The sequence below is a fragment of the Engystomops pustulosus genome, chromosome 5, assembly GCF_040894005.1.
Source record: "Engystomops pustulosus chromosome 5, aEngPut4.maternal, whole genome shotgun sequence".
NCBI lineage: Eukaryota > Metazoa > Chordata > Amphibia > Anura > Leptodactylidae > Engystomops > Engystomops pustulosus.
The window spans coordinates 202,977,050-203,002,558 of NC_092415.1; the positions used below are offsets into that span (position 1 = coordinate 202,977,050).

The window sequence follows — 25,509 nt, forward strand, 5'->3', positions numbered from 1 at the left end:
TGGGTGAAGACATTTAAGAAGACTCTAGACGACCAAATCGAGCCAGTTTTCCAAGAAGACCCTTAAGGTGGACATTAAATGAAGGCCAAGGCATCAGGATGGATAGATCCATCTCCAGCTTTCTCCAGATTCCACATGGCCATAGGACACTTGGTTGACCCTTGATCCACTCTCCCAACCCTCATCTCCTTGCTCGAGTGTGATGGAGAGAGGAGGCTTTCAAAGATCATCGCCACCCAAAAGCAAAGGGAATGGTACAAACCATAGATAAAACCAAACTCACAAGCAAGGATGGCTCCATTAGCGTACTTGGTTGTTCCTCTTCCACCCCTTACCATGACCCTTGGACGGTGCCCTATACCCTTCCTTGATAACAATGTAGTTCTTTTAAGATGAAGGCCATGCGTAGCTCATAAAGAGGATGGGCCCAACCATTACCAAGTCATCATCATCATCCAAGAGACAGTAAGCCCTTAGTGGTTCTTATAGATAAAACTTTGATCACTACCGATTTCTTGTTGATCTACACTTGATTCTCACAGAGGTTTTAGATCTTGAGGTAATAATGTGTCTCTAAAATAGATCCCAGACCATAGAACCAAATACATTGGGGCAGATTTACTTACCCAGTCCGTTCGCGATCCAGCGGCGCGTTCTCTGCGGTGGATTCGGGTCCGGCCGGGATTCATTAAGGTAGTTCCTCGCCGTCCACCAGGTGGCGCTGCTGCGCTGAAAAGCATCGGAACGCACTGGAATTCACCGAGCCGGACCAAGTGAAGGTAAGCGCGTCCCAAGCGACACTTTTTTTGTTTTAAATGCGGCGTTTTTTCCGAATCCGTCGGGTTTTCGCTCGGCCACGCCCCCCCCCATTTCCGTCGCGTGCATGCCAGCGCCGATGTGCCAAAATGCGATCGCGTGCGCCAAAATCCCGGGGCAATTCAGGGGAAATCGGCGCAAATCGGAAATATTCGGGTAACACGTCGGGAAAACGCGAATCGGGCCCTTAGTAAATGACCCTGTGTGATAAGGTGGTGCATCTAAAAGCAAAGCTCAAGCACCAACTTCAACCTACACAGAAGTAATCACATTCGTACCCGATCTCCGAGTCTGACATTTATTCCATCCAACTCTATGGTAGAAAATGGCAGCACCACAGCTTCTTGTCGAAGTTCTTCCTTCTCTCCACCATGGGACAACCTGGACCACCTCACAACGAATCCCAAGGAGCTGTTTGTAGAAGGAGCCTCAAAAGAACATTTGAGATGAACGCTGGAGCCGATAATTTCCGGCACTATTTCCGGTGGAGATGGAGATTCTGGTAAGAGACTCTGTGCAAATGATTCACCTGTCAAATAAAAATTGCATTAAAGAAAAATGTTGAGAAAAAAAAATCACAAATCCCTTGAAGATGACGTCCCTCATTCTTACCTGTGCACACACCATTGACTTCTATCTCTCCATCGTCACATTGGGATCTAGATTCTGGAACCACTGGAGAAAAAAAATACCATCATTGGGGGTCATTTCATAAGGGCCCGATTCGTGTTTTCCCAACGTGTTACCTGAATATTTCCGATTTGCGCCGATTTTCCCTGTATTGCCACTGGATTTTGGCGCATGCAATCGGATTGTGGCGCATCGGCGCTGGCATGCACGCGTCGGAAATCGGGGGCGTGGCCAAACGAAAACCCGACGGATTCGGAAAAACCGCCGCATTTAAAAAAAAAAAAAGTGTTGCGGGACTTGCGCTTACCTTCACCAGGAATAGGCCGGTGAACTTCAGTGCATTCCGGCGGGCCTTGGCGGACTTCATCGCAGCAGTGCCACCTGGTGGACATCGGAGGAACTACATTAGTGAATCCCGTCCGGACCCGAATCCACAGCGATCCAGCTGCGCGTTCTCTGCGGTGGACTCGGGTCCGCCCCCCGATTTCCGTCGCGTGCATGCCAGCACTGATGCGCCACAATCCGATCGTGTGCACCAAAATCCCGGGGCAATACAGGGAAAAATCGGCACAAATCGGAAATATTCGGGTAACACGTCGGGAAAATGCGAATCGGGCCCTTAGTAAATGACCCCCATTGTGGCAAATAATTCTGAAAGTGTAACAAAAATAATCACTTTACTGGAAGATCTGTGATTGGTGGGTGACCAAACCCTGGGATTCCCGTTTCTCAGAAGAATTTCTCAGTGTTGTGTGTGGACATTGAAGATCAATCTTCGTGGCCACAGACTTCTCCGTGCTGCACCAATTGTGTGGAACTCACTGCCCAGCCCATCACATATTCCCAGCTTACAGCATGACTTGACATCTGATACCTTCAAGAAGTTCTAGACTATAACCCAATGGACATGTAGAACTTGACTTGGACACACAATGCAACCATATTATACTTGACTCAAATGTTGACTGGTTTATGCAAAAAAGGGAATTTCATGATATGTTAAGAATATCTCATAGCAATCGTCATTCCTCGATGAGCAAATATATTGCCATAAGTTTCCCAAATGTTCCTGATCCAAAGTTATGTGGAGGATCTTCAATGGGTTTTGACTAGTGGAGAATTTAGATTAAAGTTGGCGAAGGAGACCAACAACCCAACAGTCTCCCACCCAGCATGGATCCCACCTAATTATTCAGCTGGTAGTTCTGCATCTCCAAACACATATAAACCATGAAGCATCTACTACTCCACCCCTGATATCTCCAGAGCATCGGAAGCAGGACTTACCTTCTGCACAGTAGCCCATACAACCTTGCGTCGGCTGCAACAAATAGACAAAAAAGTCCCCACAATTTCTGACGGTGACTGGGATGCGGAAGAGACAACAATCCTTGGTGCTGCTGAAGAAGAACTGCCAGGTGGCACAAGCTGTGAGCTGCTTCACTTCTCCTGGTGCCGGGAGGACTTCTGATTCCCTTAGGGACAACCAAACGGGGGCTTGTGTCCCACAGTGATTCATCTGCCGGACAAACAAGGTGAGAATTAGGAGCAGACTCTGTGTGACATCATATTCTATAGCGACTGTAGTGTAGTTTTATTCTTGTACATAGGGGGCAGTATTATAGTAGTTATATTCCTGTACATAGGGGGCAGTATTATAGTAGTTATATTCCTGTACATAGGGGGCAGTATTATAGTAGTTATATTCCTGTACATAGGGGGCAGTATTATAGTAGTTATATTCTTGTACATAGGGGGCAGTATTATAGTAGTTATATTCCTGTACATAGGGGGCAGTATTATAGTAGTTATATTCTTGTACATAGAGGGCAGTATTATAGTAGTTATATTCTTGTACATAGGGGGCAGTATTATAGTAGTTATATCCCTGTACATAGGGGGCAGTATTATAGTAGTTATATTCCTTTACATAGGGGACAGTATTATAGTAGTTATATTCTTGTACATAGGGGGCAGTATTATAGTAGTTATATTCCTGTACATAGGGGCAGTATTATAGTAGTTATATTCCTGTACATAGGAGGCAGTATTATAGTAGTTATATTCCTGTACATAGATGGCAGTATTATAGTAGTTATATTCTTGTACATAGGGGGCAGTATTATAGTAGTTATATCCCTGTACATAGGGGGCAGTATTATAGTAGTTATATCCCTGTACATAGGGGGCAGTATTATAGTAGTTATATTCCTGTACATAGGGGGCAGTATTATAGTAGTTATATTCTTGTACATAGGGGACAGTATTATAGTAGTTATATTCTTGTACATAGGGGCAGTATTATAGTAGTTATATTCTTGTACATAGGGGGCAGTATTATAGTAGTTATATTCTTGTACATAGGGGGCAGTATTATAGTAGTTATATTCCTGTACATAGGAGGCAGTATTATAGTAGTTATATTCCTGTACATAGATGGCAGTATTATAGTAGTTATATTCTTGTACATAGGGGGCAGTATTATAGTAGTTATATCCCTGTACATAGGGGGCAGTATTATAGTAGTTATATCCCTGTACATAGGGGGCAGTATTATAGTAGTTATATTCCTGTACATAGGGGGCAGTATTATAGTAGTTATATTCTTGTACATAGGGGACAGTATTATAGTAGTTATATTCTTGTACATAGGGGCAGTATTATAGTAGTTATATTCTTGTACATAGGGGGCAGTATTATAGTAGTTATATTCTTGTACATAGGGGGCAGTATTATAGTAGTTATATTCCTGTACATAGGGGGCAGTATTATAGTAGTTATATTCTTGTACATAGGGGGCAGTATTATAGTAGTTATATTCCTGTACATAGGGGGCAGTATTATAGTAGTTATATTCCTGTACACAGGAGGCAGTATTATAGTAGTTATATCCCTGTACATAGGGGGCAGTATTATAGTAGTTATATTCTTGTACATAGGGGGCAGTATTATAGTACTTATATTCCTGTACATAGGGGGCAGTATTATAGTAGTTATATTCCTGTACATAGGGGGCAGTATTATAGTAGTTATATTCCTGTACATAGGGGGCAGTATTATAGTAGTTATATTCTTGTACATAGGGGACAGTATTATAGTAGTTATATTCTTGTACATAGGGGGCAGTATTATAGTAGTTATATTCCTGTACATAGGAGGCAGTATTATAGTAGTTATATCCCTGTACATAGGGGGCAGTATTATAGTAGTTATATTCTTGTACATAGGGGGCAGTATTATAGTACTTATATTCCTGTACATAGGGGGCAGTATTATAGTAGTTATATTCCTGTACATAGGGGGCAGTATTATAGTAGTTATATTCCTGTACATAGGGGCAGTATTATATTAGTTATATTCTTGTACATAGGGAGCAGTATTATAGTAGTTATATTCTTGTACATAGGGGGTAGTATTATAGTAGTTATATTCTTGTACATAGGGGGCAGTATTATAGTAGTTATATTCTTGTACATAGGGGGCAGTATTATAGTAGTTATATTCTTGTACATAGGGGGCAGTATTATAGTAGTTATATTCCTGTACATAGGGGGCAGTATTATAGTAGTTATATTCTTGTACATAGGGAGCAGTTTTATAGTAGTTATATTCTTGTACATAGGGGCAGTATTATAGTAGTTATATTCTTGTACATAGGGGGCAGTATTATCGCAGTTATATTCTTGTACATAGGGGGCAGTATTATAGTAGTTATATTCTTGTGCATAGGGGGCAGTATTATAGCAGTTATATTCCTGTACATAGGGGGCAGTATTATAGTAGTTATATTCTTGTACATAGGGGGCAGTATTATAGTAGTTATATTCTTGTACATAGGGGCAGTATTATAGTAGTTATATTCCTGTACATAGGGGGCAGTATTATAATAGTTATATTCTTGTACATAGGGGGCAGTATTATAGTAGTTATATTCTTGTACATAGAGGGCAGTATTATAGTAGTTATATTCTTGTTTCTACCTATGTGTAATATATTTGCAGTACCAATACCTCCACGCACTTGGTTGGCATCTCCGCCGGTTTATCAAAGATGATAAATCTGTACCATCCGGATGTGAGTGAGTGGTCACATATCAGGTCGTGTATGGCGGATTGCTGGAGGCTGCTGGAGTCAAAGTCCAGACTTCTGTAGGGGTTCTGGAGGATCTGGTGTCCAGTGGGGGAGCACTCGGGAGCTGCTGGGACATAATCATCACATGTTACATAGAATGGGATGAGAATCACAGGGATCTTGGGATATGTTACTGTTATTACTTAGAGGCTGGAGCTCCTTGTGTTTGTTGCGATCTTCTTGTAATTTCCGATTATCTTTCCTACTTTACTGTCATTTTCAGAGCTGCCCACTCATCAGTTTGTTTGTGGAGTTTGGGAGGAAATCGTGGAGCCTGGAGCAAAACCCACACAAACACGGGAAAAACACGCTAAACACATGCAGATGGCGTCCTGTACTGCGCCTGGGGTCGGCCGCGTCTTTGATAGATCCATAACTGGGAACACCTGGGGGAGACATCTGGGGGGGGGGGGGGGTCTCCATCCAATATATAACGGATTATCCAGTCACAGAAGAACAATGGCAGATAAGAAGGAGGAATCCAGAGACCATGGACCATACACAGGTCCGATACAGGTCCGGTAAATGCACTACATGTATAGCTACATGTGACTGCACTATAATGTATACAGGGGGATATAGCATCATATGGAGTATAGCAATAGATGGAGCTGCACAACATGGGGCTGACATTTGGAGGCACTATATATGGGGGTATGTGTCTGTATTATGTATGGGGTATATATGTCTGAATTGGGGAATATATGTCTGTACTGTATATTGGATATATATATATACAGGTGGTCCCCTACTTAAGAACACCCGACTTACAGACGACCCCTAATTACAAACGGACCTCTGGATGTTGGTAATTTCCTGTACTTTAGCCCCAGGCTACAATAATCAGCTATAACAGTTATCACAGGCGTCTGTAATGAAGCTTCATTGTTACTCCTGGTTCTTACAACAGTCCAACATTTTTAAAATCCAATTGTCACAGAGAGCAAAAAATTTTGACTAGGGGTACAATAATAAAATATACAGTTCCGACTTACATACAAACTCAACTTAAGAACAAATCTGCAGAACCTATATATGAGGGATATAGCTGTATTATATATGGGGGTATATATCTGTATTATATATGGGGATATGTGTCTGTATTATATATACTAAATATGGAAGCTATGTTATATATATGGGGGGTATGTGACTGCACTATATATCAGGATATGAATCTGTATTATATATGGCGGATATGTGTGTGTACTATATATATATTATATATGGGGGATTTGTAGCAGTATATACTCATACCTCCCAACTTTTGGGCAAGAGAAAGAGGGACACAAAGCCCCTCCCCCTTTTTCTAAACCACGCCCATTGTCCCACCCACAGGTATAGTATAATATCAAACTTGATGGTCCCCACATGGTACAACGCCACTTAATTTGCCCCCCCCCCCCCTTCCTGTGGACCAATATAATATCCCCTAATGCAACTCTGCAACATGTAAAACATATAAACCCCTCTTTAATTTTATTCTCCCTTTACATTTGGTTTTCCACTTTTATTTATCTCCCCAAACTTACACATAATCCTATCTGTACTCCCAACCCTTCCCCTCCTCACATGGTGTGGCCTCCTGTCCTCTATCCTCCTCATTCTGTGGCCTCCTCCTGTAGTCTCCTGTCCTTCAGCCTCCCCCTGTAGTCTCCTGTCCTCCATCCTCCTCCTGTAGTCTCCTGTCCTGCCAGCCTCCTGCTGTAGTCTCCTGGCCTCCAGCCTCCTCCTGTAGTCTCCTGGCCTCCAGCCTCCTCCTGTAGTCTCCTGGCCTCCATCCTCCTCCTGTAGTCTCTTGTCCTGCCAGCCTCCTGCTGTAGTCTCCTGGCCTCCAGCCTCCTCCTGTAGTCTCCTGTCCTCTATCCTCCTCATTCTGTGGCCTCCTCCTGTAGTCTCCTGTCCTCCAGCCTCCTCCTGTAGTCTCCTGTCCCCCATCCTCCTCCTGTAGTCTCCTGTCCTCCATCCTCCTCCTGTAGTCTCCTGTCCTGCCAGCCTCCTGCTGTAGTCTCCTGGCCTCCAGCCTCCTCCTGTAGTCTCCTGCCTCCAGCCTCCTCCTGTAGTCTCCTGTCCTCCATCCTCCTCCTGTAGTCTCCTGTCCTGCCAGCCTCCTGCTGTAGTCTCCTGTCCTGCCAGCCTCCTCCTGTAGTCTCCTGGCCTCCAGCCTCCTGTCCTCCAGCCTCCTCCTGTATCCCCCTGTCCTCCAGCCTCCTCCTGTATCCCCCTGTCCTCCATCCTCCTCCTGTAGTCTCCTGTCCTCCATCCTCCTCCTGTAGTCTCCTGTCCTGCCAGCCTCCTCCTGTAGTCTCCTGCCTCCAGCCTCCTCCTGTAGTCTCCTGTCCTCCATCCTCCTCCTGTAGTCTCCTGTCCTGCCAGCCTCCTGCTGTAGTCTCCTGTCCTGCCAGCCTCCTCCTGTAGTCTCCTGGCCTCCAGCCTCCTGTCCTCCAGCCTCCTCCTGTATCCCCCTGTCCTCCAGCCTCCTCCTGTATCCCCCTGTCCTCCAGCCTCCTCCTGTATCCCCCTGTCCTCCATCCTCCTCCTGTAGTCTCCTGTCCTCCATCCTCCTCCTGTAGTCTCCTGTCCTGCCAGCCTCCTCCTGTAGTCTCCTGCCTCCAGCCTCCTCCTGTAGTCTCCTGTCCTCCATCCTCCTCCTGTAGTCTCCTGTCCTGCCAGCCTCCTGCTGTAGTCTCCTGTCCTGCCAGCCTCCTCCTGTAGTCTCCTGGCCTCCAGCCTCCTGTCCTCCAGCCTCCTCCTGTATCCCCCTGTCCTCCAGCCTCCTCCTGTATCCCCCTGTCCTCCAGCCTCCTCCTGTATCCCCCTGTCCTCCAGCCTCCTCCTGTAGTCTCCTGTCCTCCAGCCTCCTCCTGTAGTCTCCTGTCCTCCAGCCTCCTCCTGTAGTCTCCTGTCCTCCAGCCTCCTCCTGTATCCCCCTGTCCTCCAGCCTCCTCCTGTATCCCCCTGTCCTCCATCCTCCTCCTGTATCCCCCTGTCCTCCAGCCTCCTCCTGTAGTCTCCTGTCCTCCAGCCTCCTCCTGTAGTCTCCTGTCCTCCAGCCTCCTCCTGTAGTCTAATTTGGAGAAAATCTTGTACATTTTAGCATCACCGTCTTTTCATATGCAGATCTTTTTTATTTTTTCGGCTGACAAATCTGGTTAGGGGCTTATTTTTTGCGAGAAGAGTTGTTCTTTTTAGTGGGCTTATTTTAGAGTGCAGAACATTTTTTTTAAAGAATTTTTTTAAAGGTATCTCATTTTCGGAAAGTATTTTGCTTTTTTTCTCCGGCGTTTACCGTGCGGGTCCAGTAACGATTCTTTTTTATTATACAGATTGTTACGGACGCGGCAATACCAAATATGTGGGGGGGGGGTTGTGTTTTTGTGTTTTTTATACTTTATTAAGTGTTTTAATGGGAAAGTGACATTTTAGGGGCTTATATTTTTATGTATTTATTTTTTATTTATTCTAATGTGTAGTGTTAAGTGTTTTTACACGTTTTTCCTTTTCCATACTTGAACCAGCGATGCTCTGATTCTCTGATCACTGGTTCAAGTCCAATACACTGCTATACAATACTATTTCATTGTAGAGCAGTGTACAATGTCTGGTGGTGCAGAAGCATGCACAGACAGTTTACGGTCAGACCCGGAAGGGATCTGACTTCCAGGGAGATTGTGCAGCCCCAGGGCACTTGGCAGACCACGGGGCTGCCCAGAAGAGGAACACCCTTACACGCCGTGGTCTTGCTTGACCGCGGCGTGTAAGGGGTTAAACCCTGTGATCGGAGTTGGGAGTCGGAGTTTGCAGGTGTTAGAGCACGTGTCAGCTGTGATTGACAGCTGATAGCCGCTACTTCTGGTGCCAGCTCTGTTTGTGAGCCGGTGCCAGAAGCAGTACGCTATACTACGTCCCGGTGCGCTAAGTATCTAGCCGCAGGGACGTAGTATAATGTCCAGGTGCGCCTAGGGGTTATTAGCTATATATATCCCTCTCGGTGTGGAGAAGGGCAAAATAATCGCAATGTCTGGCGGTTCGCAAGACATTGCGATTATTTCAGGGCTTGTATGTCACAAAGCTGCCATACAAGCCCTGATAGATGTGCCCTGTCACACACTGAGCTGTAACTGTGCATGATGTCTTTGACTGTCCTACCTCATGCTGGTAGATGCTCCTAATAGACGTCTGTAGCTGCTGGAGGGGGGCACATCACATCTCCTGCTATCTCTCTGTGCTGCCTCCCTCCCCCTGCACAGCTATCAGGTGAAGGAGCAGAGGAGTCTCCACATCTATGGCCAGCAGCCGCTCTCCAGGTGACCCCCATGATGATTCCTCAGACACTGCAGCTCACGCAGGGGGAAGAGTTGGGCACGGCTCTGCTGTGCTGTGCCCTGCATAGCTGGCAGCTCAGGCTCAGACTTCAAAGCAGCCGCTCTCCTGGTGAGGCCGCTCCCCCCCCCTCCCCCATGATTATTCCTCCTCACACACGGCACGGCTCACACAGGGGGAGGAGGGGCGGCCCGGGGGAGGAGGAGGAGGGGCTGTGCTGGGAGCAGAGCTCGCGTTGTCTCCTCTGCAGTCAGTGTCCCGGGACCAGGAGACGGGACAAAGTCTCCTGGTCCGGGAAAACGCATAACAAAGCGTGACAACCTCTTAACCTCCCGGGGCGGCGGGACAAGGCTAAAAAAACGTGAAAGTCCCGCCGAAACCGGGACGGTTGGGAGGTATGTATACTGTATATTCAGGTATATTCCTGGTCTATAGGATTCCCCCTGTAGGGTCCTCCTGCCCCTGTCTGTAGCAGTATACATACATTGGGGTATATTCCTGGTCTATAGGATTCCCCTTGTAGGGTCCTCCTGCCCCTGTCTGTAGCAGTATACATATATTGGGGTATATTCCTGGTCTATAGGATTCCCCTTGTAGGGTCCTTCTGCCCCTGTCTGTAGCAGTATACATATATTGGGGAATATTCCTGGTCTATAGGATTCCCCTTGTAGGGTCCTCCTGCCCCTGTCTGTAGCAGTATACATATATTGGGGTATATTCCTGGTCCATAGGATTCCCCTTGTAGGGTCCTCCTGCCCCTGTCTGTAGCAGTATACATATATTGGGGTATATTCCTGGTCCATAGGATTCCCCTTGTAGGGTCCTCCTGCCCCTGTCTGTAGCAGTATACATATATTGGGATATATTCCTGGTCCATAGGATTCCCCTTGTAGGGTCCTCCTGCCCCTGTCTGTAGCAGTATACATATATTGGGGTATATTCCTGCTCTATAGGATTCCCCTTGTAGGGTCCTCCTGCCCCTGTCTGTAGCAGTATACATATATTGGGGTATATTCCTGGTCTATAGGATTCCCCTTGTAGGGTCCTCCTGCCCCTGTCTGTAGCAGTATACATATATTGGGGTATATTCCTGGTCCATAGGATTCCCCTTGTAGGGTCCTCCTGCCCCTGTCTGTAGCAGTATACATATATTGGGGAATATTCCTGGTCTATAGGATTCCCCTTGTAGGGTCCTCCTGCCCCTGTCTGTAGCAGTATACATATATTGGGGTATATTCCTGGTCCATAGGATTCCCCTTGTAGGGTCCTCCTGCCCCTGTCTGTAGCAGTATACATATATTGGGATATATTCCTGGTCCATAGGATTCCCCTTGTAGGGTCCTCCTGCCCCTGTCTGTAGCAGTATACATATATTGGGGTATATTCCTGCTCTATAGGATTCCCCTTGTAGGGTCCTCCTGCCCCTGTCTGTAGCAGTATACATATATTGGGGTATATTCCTGCTCTATAGGATTCCCCTTGTAGGGTCCTCCTGCCCCTGTCTGTAGCAGTATACATATATTGGGGTATATTCCTGGTCCATAGGATTCCCCTTGTAGGGTCCTCCTGCCCCCGTCTGTAGCAGCTGCTCGGCCTCTACTCAATGTTCCGGTTGCATCAAAGTCCTAAATCTGTAAACGCTCCCAGGTTTATTTAGCAGCCGCTAATCCTCATCATCGCACAGATCTGAACTGTTTAGATCATGACTCTGCTGTAAATGGTGAACGGTGGATAAATCCCCCATTAATATAAGTCCATTGTGAACAAACACTGTGACGGACGGGTAAATCCAGCTGCTGTATCCACCAACATCCAGGAAAGGAGAAGGGTCTGACATTAAATAACACAAAATTCATGTATGACACCTCCTGTTCTGTACAGATCACTTTTCAGCTTTGTCCTATGGGCTGGGACATGTGAGCAGAGCCATTTCATTGTATTTAGATAGGGGTTTACTCATGGCAGCTCGATTGTACTGCCAGATGGAGAAGAATAGTAACAAACAGATGACAATGTATCAGTCCATGGTGTCAGGAGGAGGAGCTTATTCCACCTGTGACCCTAGACCATCATGGTCTTAAAGGCGTGAAGGGGGAGGGGCACATACTCCTTGCAGCTGTCCAAGGAAACCATTGCTACAAGTTGAAGTAATTCTGCAATGATTTGCCTTTCTTTATAGTAAATATTTAATAGCCCATTTTTTTTACAAAAAAAAAAAATATGTGATTAAAAATGTCTCCTTTCTAAAGAAACAGCACCACACCTGTCTGTGGGTTATAATTCAACTCCGGCTCATTCCCATCTGTGATGCTAAGCCACAATATCACATACACACATGCCATGGCACGGTAGGAAGAATGCAGCTACCATACGCTTTTCTAATACTGGACAATCCCTTTAAGGTTGACCCGTCACCAAGTGTCACAATGTGTCTCATCCATATCTCATCTGATAGAGGCTGGGCACTGGATCCATTTGTTGTTTGTTTTGAGACAATCCATCCACCGGTTCAAAAGATACGGGCTATAATCTCTTACTAGCCAAGGGGGTGATACCTTTTTATTCAGAGATACGCCCCTGAGGATATAGAAGTCTCCACCCCCATATCTGGTAGGCAGGACTTCACATATAAACTTCTGAGGGTGATATCTATTGAACGGCTGGACGGATTTTAATGAAACAAACACCGACTTGATCAGGGGGGTAGAAAGAATCATGTGAGTTGCGGATATCAGTATTTTAGAATTGGTGACAGATCCTCTTTAAGGGCAATTCTGTGACATATGAGATCATTATAACTGGATTCTCTTTTAAGGCGCCTGCAGGATATTGATTTTCCAATCCTCACATTAAAATCCAGTCTTTTCCTACTGTACAAGACGACTCCGGCCGTGTAAACATAAGCCCATGAGAAAACCAATGAATCGGATTCTGCATCATAACGTCTTATTCATGTGAATGGAATGTATCCTGAGAAACACAAGATCCGGCCAAGAAGACACAGGACCTGCAAACAGGCAGAGCACAGACCCCCCAGGACACAGATGTATCGGAGGAGCAAAGACTATACACATAATAGTGGATCCATGGGGACATTTTCCCTGGTGGCTTAGTGGATCAAGTATGGCATATTCCCTGGGGTTATAATAGATCTATATGGGAATGTTCCCTGGTGGCTACGGGATCATCAGTGATGTATTTCCTAGTGGTGTAGTAGATCCACTGTGATACCATTCCATCTATTCATTTACTATGTCCTAGTCCCTGGTGGTATAGTGGATCTAATCTCAGAGCTTCCACTTTGGTAGTGTTGATTTTGTGACTGTTTCTTGGTGGATCTACTGAAACAGTTGCGAGTACCCTAATACTCGAACGAGCATCAAGCTGGGACGCGTATACTCGCTCATCTCTAACTGTGACCTTTTTTCTGCTGCTATAGAGGATCTACTATGATATATTCCCTGGGGTTATGGTGGATCCACTCACCCATTTCCTGATGGCACGGTAGGTCCACTGAAACATTTTACCAGATAATATGGTTGGTTCACTGTGACACATTCCCAGGTGGTCTAGTGGATACAATGTGACCTGATCCTTGGAGATCTCATGGATCCAGGAGCGGAGTAAGACCCCCATGGCTCCTGGGCTGTATGAATATTATAGCTCCTACAAGTCTGGAATCACTTCCTACGTGTGATATTAGAAGCAGCTTCTTGGGGAATGGAGGATGTGTCCCTTCTGCTGCTTTAAATGTGCAGTTTCAGGACCTTTGGAGGACCTTCAAAGGTCCTGAAATGGCTCTTGTGTATACAGAGCAAGAACAGATGTACAAGGATTTCATGGATGATGGTCCTTCCGAATATAAAATGTGGCGGGTGCTTTGGAAAAACATGGGCCCCCTAGAAGACTTGGGCCCCGGGCTACCGCCCAAACCACCTATATCATAATCCACTACTGAGTGGATCCATTATGATATATCTCTGGTGGTTTTAGTCGTGTTATTTGGCCGTAAACACATCTTTATCGTATACAAACTTGGGCATTTGTCTTTTATTAATATGTCTGAAAATAAATGATTTTTTTTTCATTTTAACTTAAAATCTACTTGTTATTGTTTGTGTTTTGTTACATTGTATTCATCTTTATATAGCGGAATGTAAACCTGATCTGAATCTAAAAAAAATGAAACACTTTACTTCTTGACTTCTACACAAAGTGATCGATTTCCAGTCTATAAGTGGATTTGACCCGCTGCTACCTCTGTAGGGTTAATGGGGGTAAGTACAAGTTGTGCCTCCGGCATTGGGCGCTGTATGAGGTGGATGATGGACGGTACCTCACCCCCTCCGTCTCTTAGTTCTACACAACTCTCACTTTCTGTGACCTCCCTGTGGCCCCACAGGAAGAAGATCAATCAATTACTGCAGAACTAACACCCAAGGGGGCAGGTAGAGGGGTCAGGAGGCGAGTTTGAAGCCTTCAGCTTACACTCCAGAATAAAGATAAAAAACCCTTCTGAATTGACCTCATGTGAAGATCAATCCCAAAAAAACCGAAGGGGCCATAGGTTATCGCCGAGATTTCCCAGTGAATATCTATAACTATATCAATTGGCTTCTACATGAGCCAAAGAAAAATGATACATTATTTATTCCATTATTATTTTTACTTGTAATACCACTCCGGTCCACAGGGAGCGCTGTTGTAAAATAATATCGGTAACCGAACATAAATATTCCAATATTTAGAATTTTTTTTTGTCCAAATTTCCTTGGTAAGGTCATGGTGGTATTTCAAAAGATTTTTATGGGAAATATTATATTTTTCGTCGACCATATGTAGTTTTTTTTTTACAGTAATTTTTTTCATTAATGTCCAAAAAACACATTTTTTTTCTGCACAAATCATCAAAAGAAAGTTAACTGATTGATGGAGCAGATTTTTGGTCACATTTAATGTAATTAGAAGTGGAAGGATTCCATATACTTTACAGATCTCTGCTTGTTGTCATTGAATAGAAACTTTCAGTGCTTGCTGTTAGTGGATAGTGGATGACTGAGCCACCAATGTCATGGACACACAGAAGCTCAAAGCACAAAGACTGAAGAGGAAGGATGAAGGCGCCCAAAGCTTTCAGAGTGACAGCAAGCAGAGATGTTGCAGAATGTGATGGAAATGGTAAAATTGTGTAACATTTTATTATTTGCATTGTAAAAGGAAATATGTCACAGCAATACATAGGGATTGTCATGGGAAGGGTCACAGATTCACAACATGGAGCAAAAGTGCGGGTACAGCGTCCAGCCGGTACAATCTGTACTAAATGTTGCTCTTAGGTTAATCTCACCTTGATTTTATCTCATTCAATTACCAGCCCCCTCAGGTAGGGGAGGAAATGTCCTTTACTGGAATTCCATCATTTAAGAGAAATTTTTACCCATTTACCAATAACAAATCTCCTCCAAAGTCATGTGACAATGAGCTGAGAAGAGTCAAGTTTGAGGCTGAAGGAGGAGAGTTAATTCAGAAGCTCCTATCTCTGGTTCTATTGGAACATGGTTTTAAGGGATCTGGTGAAAATGTATCCATATGATACCAGAATGATTCACTCTCATTTTCTCCAAAAGGATGAAACCATCCTGGCCCCTTTGAAAGGCTTTATACAGGTAAAATACTGATGATAGCTATACATTGCTAGGATGACCTTTTTGTCAGGCAAATCTTGTACAGGCAGTCGAAAAATGTAGCTAAAATGGCACCAGGAAGTGACATCATCAAGTGTAAAAGGAAGTGATGTCATCATGTACAAAAGGAAGTGATGTCATCATATACAAAAGGAAGTGATGTCATCATATACAAAAGGAAGTGATGTCATCAGGTGCAAAAGGAAGTGATGTCATCATATACAAAAGGAAGTGATGTCATCATATACAAAAGGAAGTGATGTCATCAGGTGCAAAAGGAAGTGATGTCATCATATACAAAAGGAAGTGACGTTGTGTGTAAAAGGAAGTATTCAATAATCTGGCGCCCCCTGCAGACTCCACAGGCAAACTGCACATAGTACAGACTGCACTGGTTCTGATAAATGTGGCCCATTGTTGGTTGATGCATCTTGTATGGATATCATTCCACACATTTATTATTATTATTATAATTATTATTATTCATTCATAGTCAAGTAGATTCATATGTCGGTAATTCTTCCTTTGTCAAATGTTTCCACATGATATTGGTTCATCCATTCATCTCCATGATTTTTTTTAGTGATCATATCTGTTACTTTGTTGTGTCTGTTTTTGAGTTATCATTTGTAGATCCAGCGCATTTCACGGTTTTTCAATCGATTGAATCTGACTTTGTGTATTTCAGGCAATCAATATGAAGGATTTGCATATTTCTGATGCAACGTCTGTATTGTGGGGCCATATGGTGAGATGGACCATGATGTTTTAGCTTAGTTCCTTCTACGTTTATAGACCCAATTTTGCTGTTCCTGTATATTGTTTGTTAAATAATAATTCTTTATAATAATTCCTTTATGTATATAGCGCACACAGATTACTCAGCGCTGCACAGAACTTGTCACATCAGTCCCTGTCCCCAATGGGGCTCATAATCTAATCTACCTACCAGTATTTTTTGGAGTGTGGGAGGAAACCGGAGGAACCGGAGGAAACCCACACAAACACGGAGAGAACATACAAACTCTAAATGGAAATGTGATCACATAAATAACAGAACTTGATTTATAAGTAAAATGGAATGCGATTTTTAAAGGGAACACTGGACTCAGGGACTAATGACAGGTGAACCCTAAAACTCGACCCCCACCAACAGCGCTGCCTGCACGCCTCTGTGTATTCTAGGTGATATAGGAAAACCACAAGGATGGCCCCTCCCGACACCAGTAAAAAACACAAGACAAACAAATAACACAAAGGGGAGAATGACAATCCAAGTCACAACAGAGATAACTAATCAGGCACAAAATCACCAATACGAAGGATAGTCAAGTAGAAAAACCAGATGTCAGAAGCCAGAAATACAAAGAAAGCCAAACTAGACAGAGTACAATGTATGCTTCAGGGGACAGGGGCAGAGCTCTGAAAGTGTGCGTGTTAACCCTTGCTGGTTCAGAGCAAAGTTTGCAGACAGACAGGCAAGATTGTTTCAATCAGCAGTAAGCCACTAGAGGACTGTTCAGACCGCTGAATGAAGTGAACCAGATGGAATCCAGCATCTTCCCAGCCTGAAAGTTAGAACTGCAGAAGATCATCACAAAGATGTATATGAAAGATTCGGGCAGCATGGTGGCTGAGTGGGTAGCACTACAACCTTGCAGCATGGTGGCTCAGTGGTTAGCACTACAGCCTTGCAACACAGTGGCTCAGTTGTTAGCACTACAGCTTTGCATCGCGGTGACTCAGTGGTTAGCACTACAGCCTTGTAGCGCGGTGGCTCAGTGGTAAGCACTACAGCCTCGCAGCACGATGGCTCAATGGTTAGCACTAAAGCCTTGCAGTGCTGGTGGCCTGGGTTTAAGTCCCATCCAGGACAACATCTGCAAAGAGTTTGTATGTTCTCTCTGTGTTTGCGTTGGTTTCCTCCGGGTCCTCCGGTTTCCTCCCACACTCCAAAACATACTGGTAGGTGATTAGACTGATCTGGCAAACTCTGTGCAGCGCTGCGTAATCTGTCGGCGCTATATAAATAAAGAATTATTATTATTATTATTATTCACCAATAGAACAACAAGTGGTCTCTTTTTATCCGTGGCTGATCTTTTTGCAGGAGACATCTTTTCTGGAGAACTTGTAGACCCATTCTTCATGTAACTTTTTCAACTTGCTTAGGACTCAGAGGTTCTGCAGAGTTATACGGAAGGCGATGTTGGTTTTCTCCAATGAATGTTCTCCCAAAATAAGATCAATCTTCAAGATTTTCCACTTTTTACCAAATTCCTCCTCTTCTCATGTTGTTGGTATCATACGCTGTGATGAATTTATACTTGTGGCCATTTTTCGCACTCTGGGTCTTTGCTCTGAAGGAGTTTCTTGCTTTTAGTTCTTTGCTTCCTTGAATTCTTCATGTCTGGTCGATGGGGAATTCCTGTCCTAAAAACTTCATTTTAGAACCAGTTATTGTTTTTTGTCAGCATCTAAGCAATTCTGTCTGATCCTCAAAATCGGGGACATTTTTTTGTAATGGTAATGTGATGAGAATATCCAAAATTCGATTTTTTTGTGTTGTCGTTATTTGCCCCAATGGTTAATATTGAGAAAATAATAGAAAGGTTCTGCTGTAGTGGGCTCCAAATAACAAAAAGCTCATCTTTGTATCTTCCATACACCACAGGTGTTTCCAGGACAGCAGTGCAGGGGCAGGGCACCTTTCCACTCTCCCTTGACACAACTGCTCCTCAACTTGACTCATCTGAGGCAAAATATGACTCTTCTCTGCACAATTTCATATGACTTTAGGGGAGATTTATTTGAAATTTGAACAGAGGAGATTTCACATAAAAATGGGAATTCCAAAAAGGACATTTCATCCCCTACCCGAGGAGGCTGGGAGTTTAATGGGGTAAAGGTTCCCTTTAAGGTTTCATGTGGTACCTTAAGGTTCCATAGAACTAGTAGAAAGTTCTTTTTTTATCTAGCATTTTGAAGTAAGTTGTAGAGTGTTTAAAGTAAAGTGATTTCTATTTTACAGGATGGTATTCAACAAGTACAATTATATTTACGGAAAACTATTTTTCTACAGCCAGATAGATTTGTAATGCTTCAATTTAACCAAATGAGGGTTTTGTTTTTACAAGATGGGTTGAACTTTTTATTGTATTAAATTAAACTGTGCAGAAGCACTTCCCCCCTCCCACTGTGTGAGATTACATCAGGTAGAGGAAGGGGGAGCAGGAGGGAAGGGAGACAGTATAACAGCCTGTGAGCCTACAGCACAGAGGGGCTCTGGTAACACCCCCAGAGCTCTTATGGCTTATTAACATAATTTAAAAAATTGATTTTAGAAGGAAAGAGGCCATGGATAACAAATATAAGAGTTATCGATCGCATGTGTTTCCCGGGAAACGCATATGCGATTGGGCCGAGGCCCGCCCCCTGTGCACTGGCGTCGCGTTATGAAAGCAATGCTAGTGGAACGTGTGACTGTGGCCTCAAGCTGGAGCTTCTGCAGAGACCACCTCATCACTAGGATCCTATAAGATACAAGGGTCCTCGCTCTAGTGGTTACATGGCTTCCTTTTCTTTTTTAAAGGGGACTTGTGACCAGTTTTTACCCTCGGTGACGTCACCAGCTCTCAGGAGCGAAGAAGGGAGGGTGCAGGGAGGTGGTCATGGCACTCTGCATGCCTCCCCTAGTATGCTAATGCCCAAATGCTGTGACGTAGAGTCAAGCGCCGAGTGGGTTATTAGCAAAGTACACAATCTAGTGTTATAATCCATCCATTTCGTTATTTGATTACCGAAAATATGTGCCTGCACCCCCTCATGTCGCCTTATGTGCAGGTTAGTGTGGGTCATAATGACCATTTCAAAGTGGTAGGTTTCCTTTAAATAGTGGGCATGCAGTACCTGTCTCCTCCTCTAGTGGCCACTGCAGGAAACACATCTAACTAGACAAACTCCATAAGCTCACTTTTGTTCCCAATGATATGGATGTGGGACACAAAGAGGTACAAAACTGGTGACCAAAGTGTGTCATTACAAATCTACATGTGATGCCCCCTAAACCTCCCCTCCCCCAGTATAATGCCCTCCTAAATGGTGTCATGTCCTCTCAGTGGCCTCATACTACCTGTACACCTATAATGGTGCATCCTTAGTGGTCCATCCCCCAGGACAGTATATATATATATTATATGTGTGTGGATTTCTGCAGAGCCAAATCCCATGTAAGGAGCAACAAATCTGCTACATGTGACTATCCCTTAAAGAGACAGTAACAAAGTAACGGATGATACAATCACATCACACATGGAGCAGAAGATTCCCCAAACCCAGCACAGACCCCAGAGTTTACACTGCTGGACACAACAGAACTTCAAAGCGTCCGATAAATGGTCTGATAAGACGCTGTGTGTGGTGTGAGAGACGTCTGTGTAATGTACAGTCACATACACCGGCCGCAGCCTAGGGCAGTCCTGCACATGCTTATTATTAGGGGGGGGGGGGTGTATACTGGAGCAACCACTTTTCTTTTAACTGAAGTTAAACATTTTAAAAAACTGGGCATGGAATATTAAGGTAGTAGTAAAGTTGTAGTAAGTACATTTGGAATAATACACACAGGTTCTTTAAAGGAAACCTACCACTTGTAGTGGCAGGTTTCCAATGGCAATACCGGGCACCAGCTCAGGGTGAGCTGGTGCCGGAGATTATTTTCGTTAGTGTTTTAAACCGCGGTATCGCGGTTTAAAACACTTTTTAAACTTTATAGTCAGCGCAGGCAGGTACGCGCTCGGGGCTTACCATGCGCGCGGCTCTCCTTCACTTCCTATGTAGCCGCGCGCACGGTAAGCGCTGAGCGCGTACCTGCCTGCGCCGGATATAAAGTTTAAAAAGTGTTTTAAACCGCGATACCGCGGTTTAAAACACTAACGAAAGTAAGCTCCGGCACCAGCTCACCCTGATCTCACCCTGAGCTGGTGCCCGGTATTGCCATCGGAAACATGCCACTACAAGTGGTAGGTTTCCTTTAAGTGTCGATCCAGAAGAAGGCAAAAATCCCTATGATGTTAATTCACCCACAGTAATGGAAAAATCGCTTTACAACTTCAATTCTGATAATACGGATAAATCAACGTCCTCGTTATATATAACAATATAATCCTGAACTTCTTCGTTGTATCAACCTCCACAATGTTATCCTCACTGCCCGTACTGTATAGAATCCAATATATATAACAATGGTTCATCCATCTGGCTGCAGTGACCCATGACAGAACCAGAGGACCCTCCGATGGGATATCTTTTAATCAAGTCCATTTTGGGAAACCCTACTAATGAAATAGGAGCATCCCTTTAAATGGACGCTACCCTACAGTGGTTACAGTGTGAGTATTCTGGAGTTGGTGCATCGTGCATTACGTATGTGGACATCTGTTTTACATCTTGCGTCCCTCTAATTTACCTCTTCACCTCAAACCCGATGTCTTGTACTGAGTGGAAGGAACAGCGGATTCTGATCCTTCTCACAGCTGAGGGTTTGCCACAATTGTATCCGCTCTGTGAAATCACATACACACATTTTGCACACCTTTCATTTTTGTAGTGTAGTTAGTTTGTTTGTTGTTGTTTGTAGTTTGTTACAATGTATCAACACAGATAATGTGCATAAAGTTATGACTATAAAGCTTTTTTTTTATTACAGAGGAATATGGAAACAATTGTAGCGACTCGCAGCTAGGAGAAGTGTCAGGTCAAAATAGGTTTACAAGATTCACATAAAAAAATCAATTCATGGACAGCAAGCAGAAATATTAATATTAACATTCCCTAGTGTGATACAATGTATATGTCATATGTTCAATCAAGGACTCTCCATCAAGTCACAATCCTACAGAGGTTCCCCTAGGATGTCCGTACATTATATAGAGAGTCAATGCATCTTAATGGGAACCATGTAATTCCTCCTTCCACCTGAGAGGGCAGTGTAGGAAAATGAAACACCTGAAAGTTGCTCTTTCCATGACTTTGTATGCAATGTATTAAGTAAATTACAAATACATTATAATCTGCATCCAGTCTATTTATGAATCAAAGGGGAGGGGTTAGGAGTAGTATTGTTTCACATTTCTTAATTAGTTGCATTAAGAATAGTCTTTTGTTGAATACAATGTATATACTGCACAATCAAGTCACAATCCTAAAGAATTAGAAATACAAGGGTACAGGTTTTTTATATTGTTCAATCCTATGGAAGTCACAACCTTCATTCATTGATTTTAATGGAACCATGTAATACCTTCTCCGACCTGTAGGGGTGCTGCAGGAAAATAAAACAGATCTCCCTTATAGAATACAGCGGATCACTGGCTCTTCCCAGGAGATGGAGACTTATAACAAGATGTTTCATTGCATTGTATACACTGGGCCACATTTATTAAAGTGTTTGCGCCAATTGTCTGACTTTGCACTGAGAAGAACGTGCAGACTGCTTGCACATCATGTATTTATGAAGTGTCAGTGACACATTTGTGTCCTGGCTCCACTGTGTCCAATGCAGCACAAATTTCTGCATGTAAAGGGGCTTCCGATTGGAACCGTGCACCACATTTATTTCCGCAACTCAACAGAACTGTGTTGCAAACCCTAAATCTGGCCTCCCCTGCACTTTACACAGGACACTGCACATAGTACACACTGCGCTATACACAGGACACTGCACATAGTACACACTGCGCTATACACAGGACACTGCACATAGTACACACTGCACATAGTACACAGGACACTGCACATAGTACACACTGCACATAGCACACACTGCACTGCACATAGTACACACTGCACATAGTACACACTGCACATAGTACACACTGCACTATACACAGGATACTGCACATAGTACACACTGCACTATACACAGGACACTGCACATAGTACACACTGCACATAGTACACAGGACACTGCACATAGTACACACTGCACATAGTACACACTGCACTATACACAGGATACTGCACATAGTACACACTGCACTATACACAGGACACTGCACATAGTACACACTGCACATAGTACACACCGCACATAGTACACACCGCACATAGTACACACCGCACATAGTACACAGGACACTGCACATAGTACACAGGACACTGCACATAGTACACACTGCACATAGTACACACTGCACATAGTACACAGGACACTGCACATAGTACACAGGACACTGCACATAGTTCACACTACACTATACACAGGACACTGCACATAGTACACACTGCACATTGTACACACCGCACATAGTACACACCGCACATAGTACACACCGCACATAGTACACACCGCACATAGTACACAGGACACTGCCCATAGCACACAGGACACTGCATATAGCACACAGGACACTGCACATAGTACACAGGACCCCTGCACATAGCACACAGGACCCCTGCACATAGTACACACTGCACATGGTACACACACTGCACATAGTACACACTGTACATAGTACACACCGCACATAGTACACAGGACACTGCACATAGCACACAGGACACCGCACATAGTACACACTGCACATAGTACACACCGCACATAGTACACAGGACACTGCACATAGCACACTGCACATAGTACACACCGCACATAGTACACACTGCACATAGTACACACCGCACATAGTACACACCGCACATAGTACACAGGACACTGCACATAGTACACAGGACACTGTACATAGTACCCACTGCACATAGTACACACTGCACATAGTACACAGGACACCGCACATAGTACACACTGCACATAGTACACACCGCACATAGTACACAGGACACTGCACATAGTACACAGGACACTGCACATAGTACCCACTGCACATACTACACACTGCACATAGTACACAGGACACTGCACATAGTACACACTGCACATAGTACACAGGACACTGCACATAGTACACAGGACACTGCACATAGTACACACTGCACATAGTACACAGGACACAGCACATAGTACACACCGCACATAGCACACACAGCACATAGTACACACTGCACATAGTACACACTGCACATAGTACACACTGCACATAGTACACACTGCACATAGTACACAGGACACCGCACATAGTACACAGGACACAGCACATAGTACACAGGACACTGCACATAGTACACACTGCACATAGTACACACTGCACATAGTACACACTGCACATAGTACACACCGCACATAGTACACACCGCACATAGTACACAGGACACTGCACATAGCACACTGCACATAGTACACACCGCACATAGTACACACTGCACATAGTACACACCGCACATAGTACACAGGACACTGCACATAGCACACTGCACATAGTACACACCGCACATAGTACACACTGCACATAGTACACACCGCACATAGTACACACCGCACATAGTACACAGGACACTGCACATAGTACACAGGACACTGTACATAGTACCCACTGCACATAGTACACACTGCACATAGTACACAGGACACCGCACATAGTACACACTGCACATAGTACACACCGCACATAGTACACAGGACACTGCACATAGTACACAGGACACTGTACATAGTACCCACTGCACATACTACACACTGCACATAGTACACAGGACACTGCACATAGTACACACTGCACATAGTACACAGGACACTGCACATAGTACACAGGACACTGCACATAGTACACACTGCACATAGTACACAGGACACAGCACATAGTACACACCGCACATAGCACACACAGCACATAGTACACACTGCACATAGTACACACTGCACATAGTACACACTGCACATAGTACACACTGCACATAGTACACAGGACACCGCACATAGTACACAGGACACAGCACATAGTACACAGGACACTGCACATAGTACACACTGCACCATTACTGATATGGCCAATGTATCAAGTAAGTTATAAACTATAATTTTGATACAATTTACAGTCTATGGGGAGGGAGTAATACAACTTTACAGACCTTACTATAGTTACTATATAAACCTATAGATAACCTCTATAACTATATATCTAACAGTGTACAGCACTATGTATATGACGTCACTATACACCACAAATTAAAATATTTTACCACTGTACACATACATAGAGTGTGCTCATAGACTTCTAATGGTGAGATAGATCCCGTATGGGTGACACAGTTGTAGCAGGACTTGTAGTCCACCAATACATACAACTGTATAGTACAGACTGCAATATGTAACATGCAGACATAAAGCCCCAGACATAGGGGGTCCACCAAATCCTCAGAGACCCCTATGGTTCCATATATCATGAAACCTCCCATTAGTCCAGGAGAAAAATCAGAGGAGCTATAAAAATGATAGAATTATACAAACAAACTTTTATATAATTTAACAAACAAATAAATATAATATAATAATAATAACAACAATAATAAGATGATGAAGAAGAAGAAAAAGAAGAGGAAATTCAAATGAGAAATAACTTCTTACCTTGCTGACAACTTCCAGTCTCCAAAATGATCATAATAATCCAGATTAGAGAATAAATCTGTCCACAGATGACCCCCATAGTGATCTATGGGTGATGCCCTCTGAATGCTAAACACACTGTAACGAGTCTGTGCTGTAGAAAGCTGCGCTGTGAGGCTGGAGGGTGGTCACACTGCTGGGGTCCATGTGAGGATCCTCATACCAGTAACATAGCGCAGGACTGTGTCAGTGTCCACCTCTGTAATAGTAGCCGCAGGGCCGGCACGCCCCCCCCCCCCCCCAGAGGAGGAGGAGGGGGGAGGATTTCTGATGGACTGTGCCTCAACTATCACGAAAATTCAAGAGCGCTGAAGAATTTTAACAGATTGGGATTCTAATCTGGTTTTTTTCTACTATTTTTTTAGA

At 44.1% G+C, this 25,509-nt stretch overlaps 1 protein-coding gene across 2 annotated transcripts in view; it reads right to left on the reverse strand.

Moving 5' to 3' along the window:
• VWDE (von Willebrand factor D and EGF domains) overlaps positions 1–25,293 on the reverse strand; it is an 89,419-nt gene extending 64,126 nt beyond the window's left edge. The window contains exons 1-5 of one of the 2 annotated variants that reach the window (XM_072154379.1): positions 25,105–25,293; positions 5,457–5,641; positions 2,734–2,965; positions 1,429–1,491; positions 1,095–1,345 (exon numbers count right to left, since the gene is read on the reverse strand). In XM_072154379.1, the coding sequence (XP_072010480.1) occupies positions 1,095–1,345; positions 1,429–1,491; positions 2,734–2,965; positions 5,457–5,641; positions 25,105–25,183 (810 nt within the window). In that variant the 5' untranslated portion in view covers positions 25,184–25,293. Of the gene's footprint in view, positions 1–1,094; positions 1,346–1,428; positions 1,492–2,733; positions 2,966–5,456; positions 5,642–25,104 lie in introns of those variants that run through there. The other variant, XM_072154380.1, reaches the window with a different exon arrangement.
• Between the last annotated feature and the right edge of the window lie 216 nt (positions 25,294–25,509).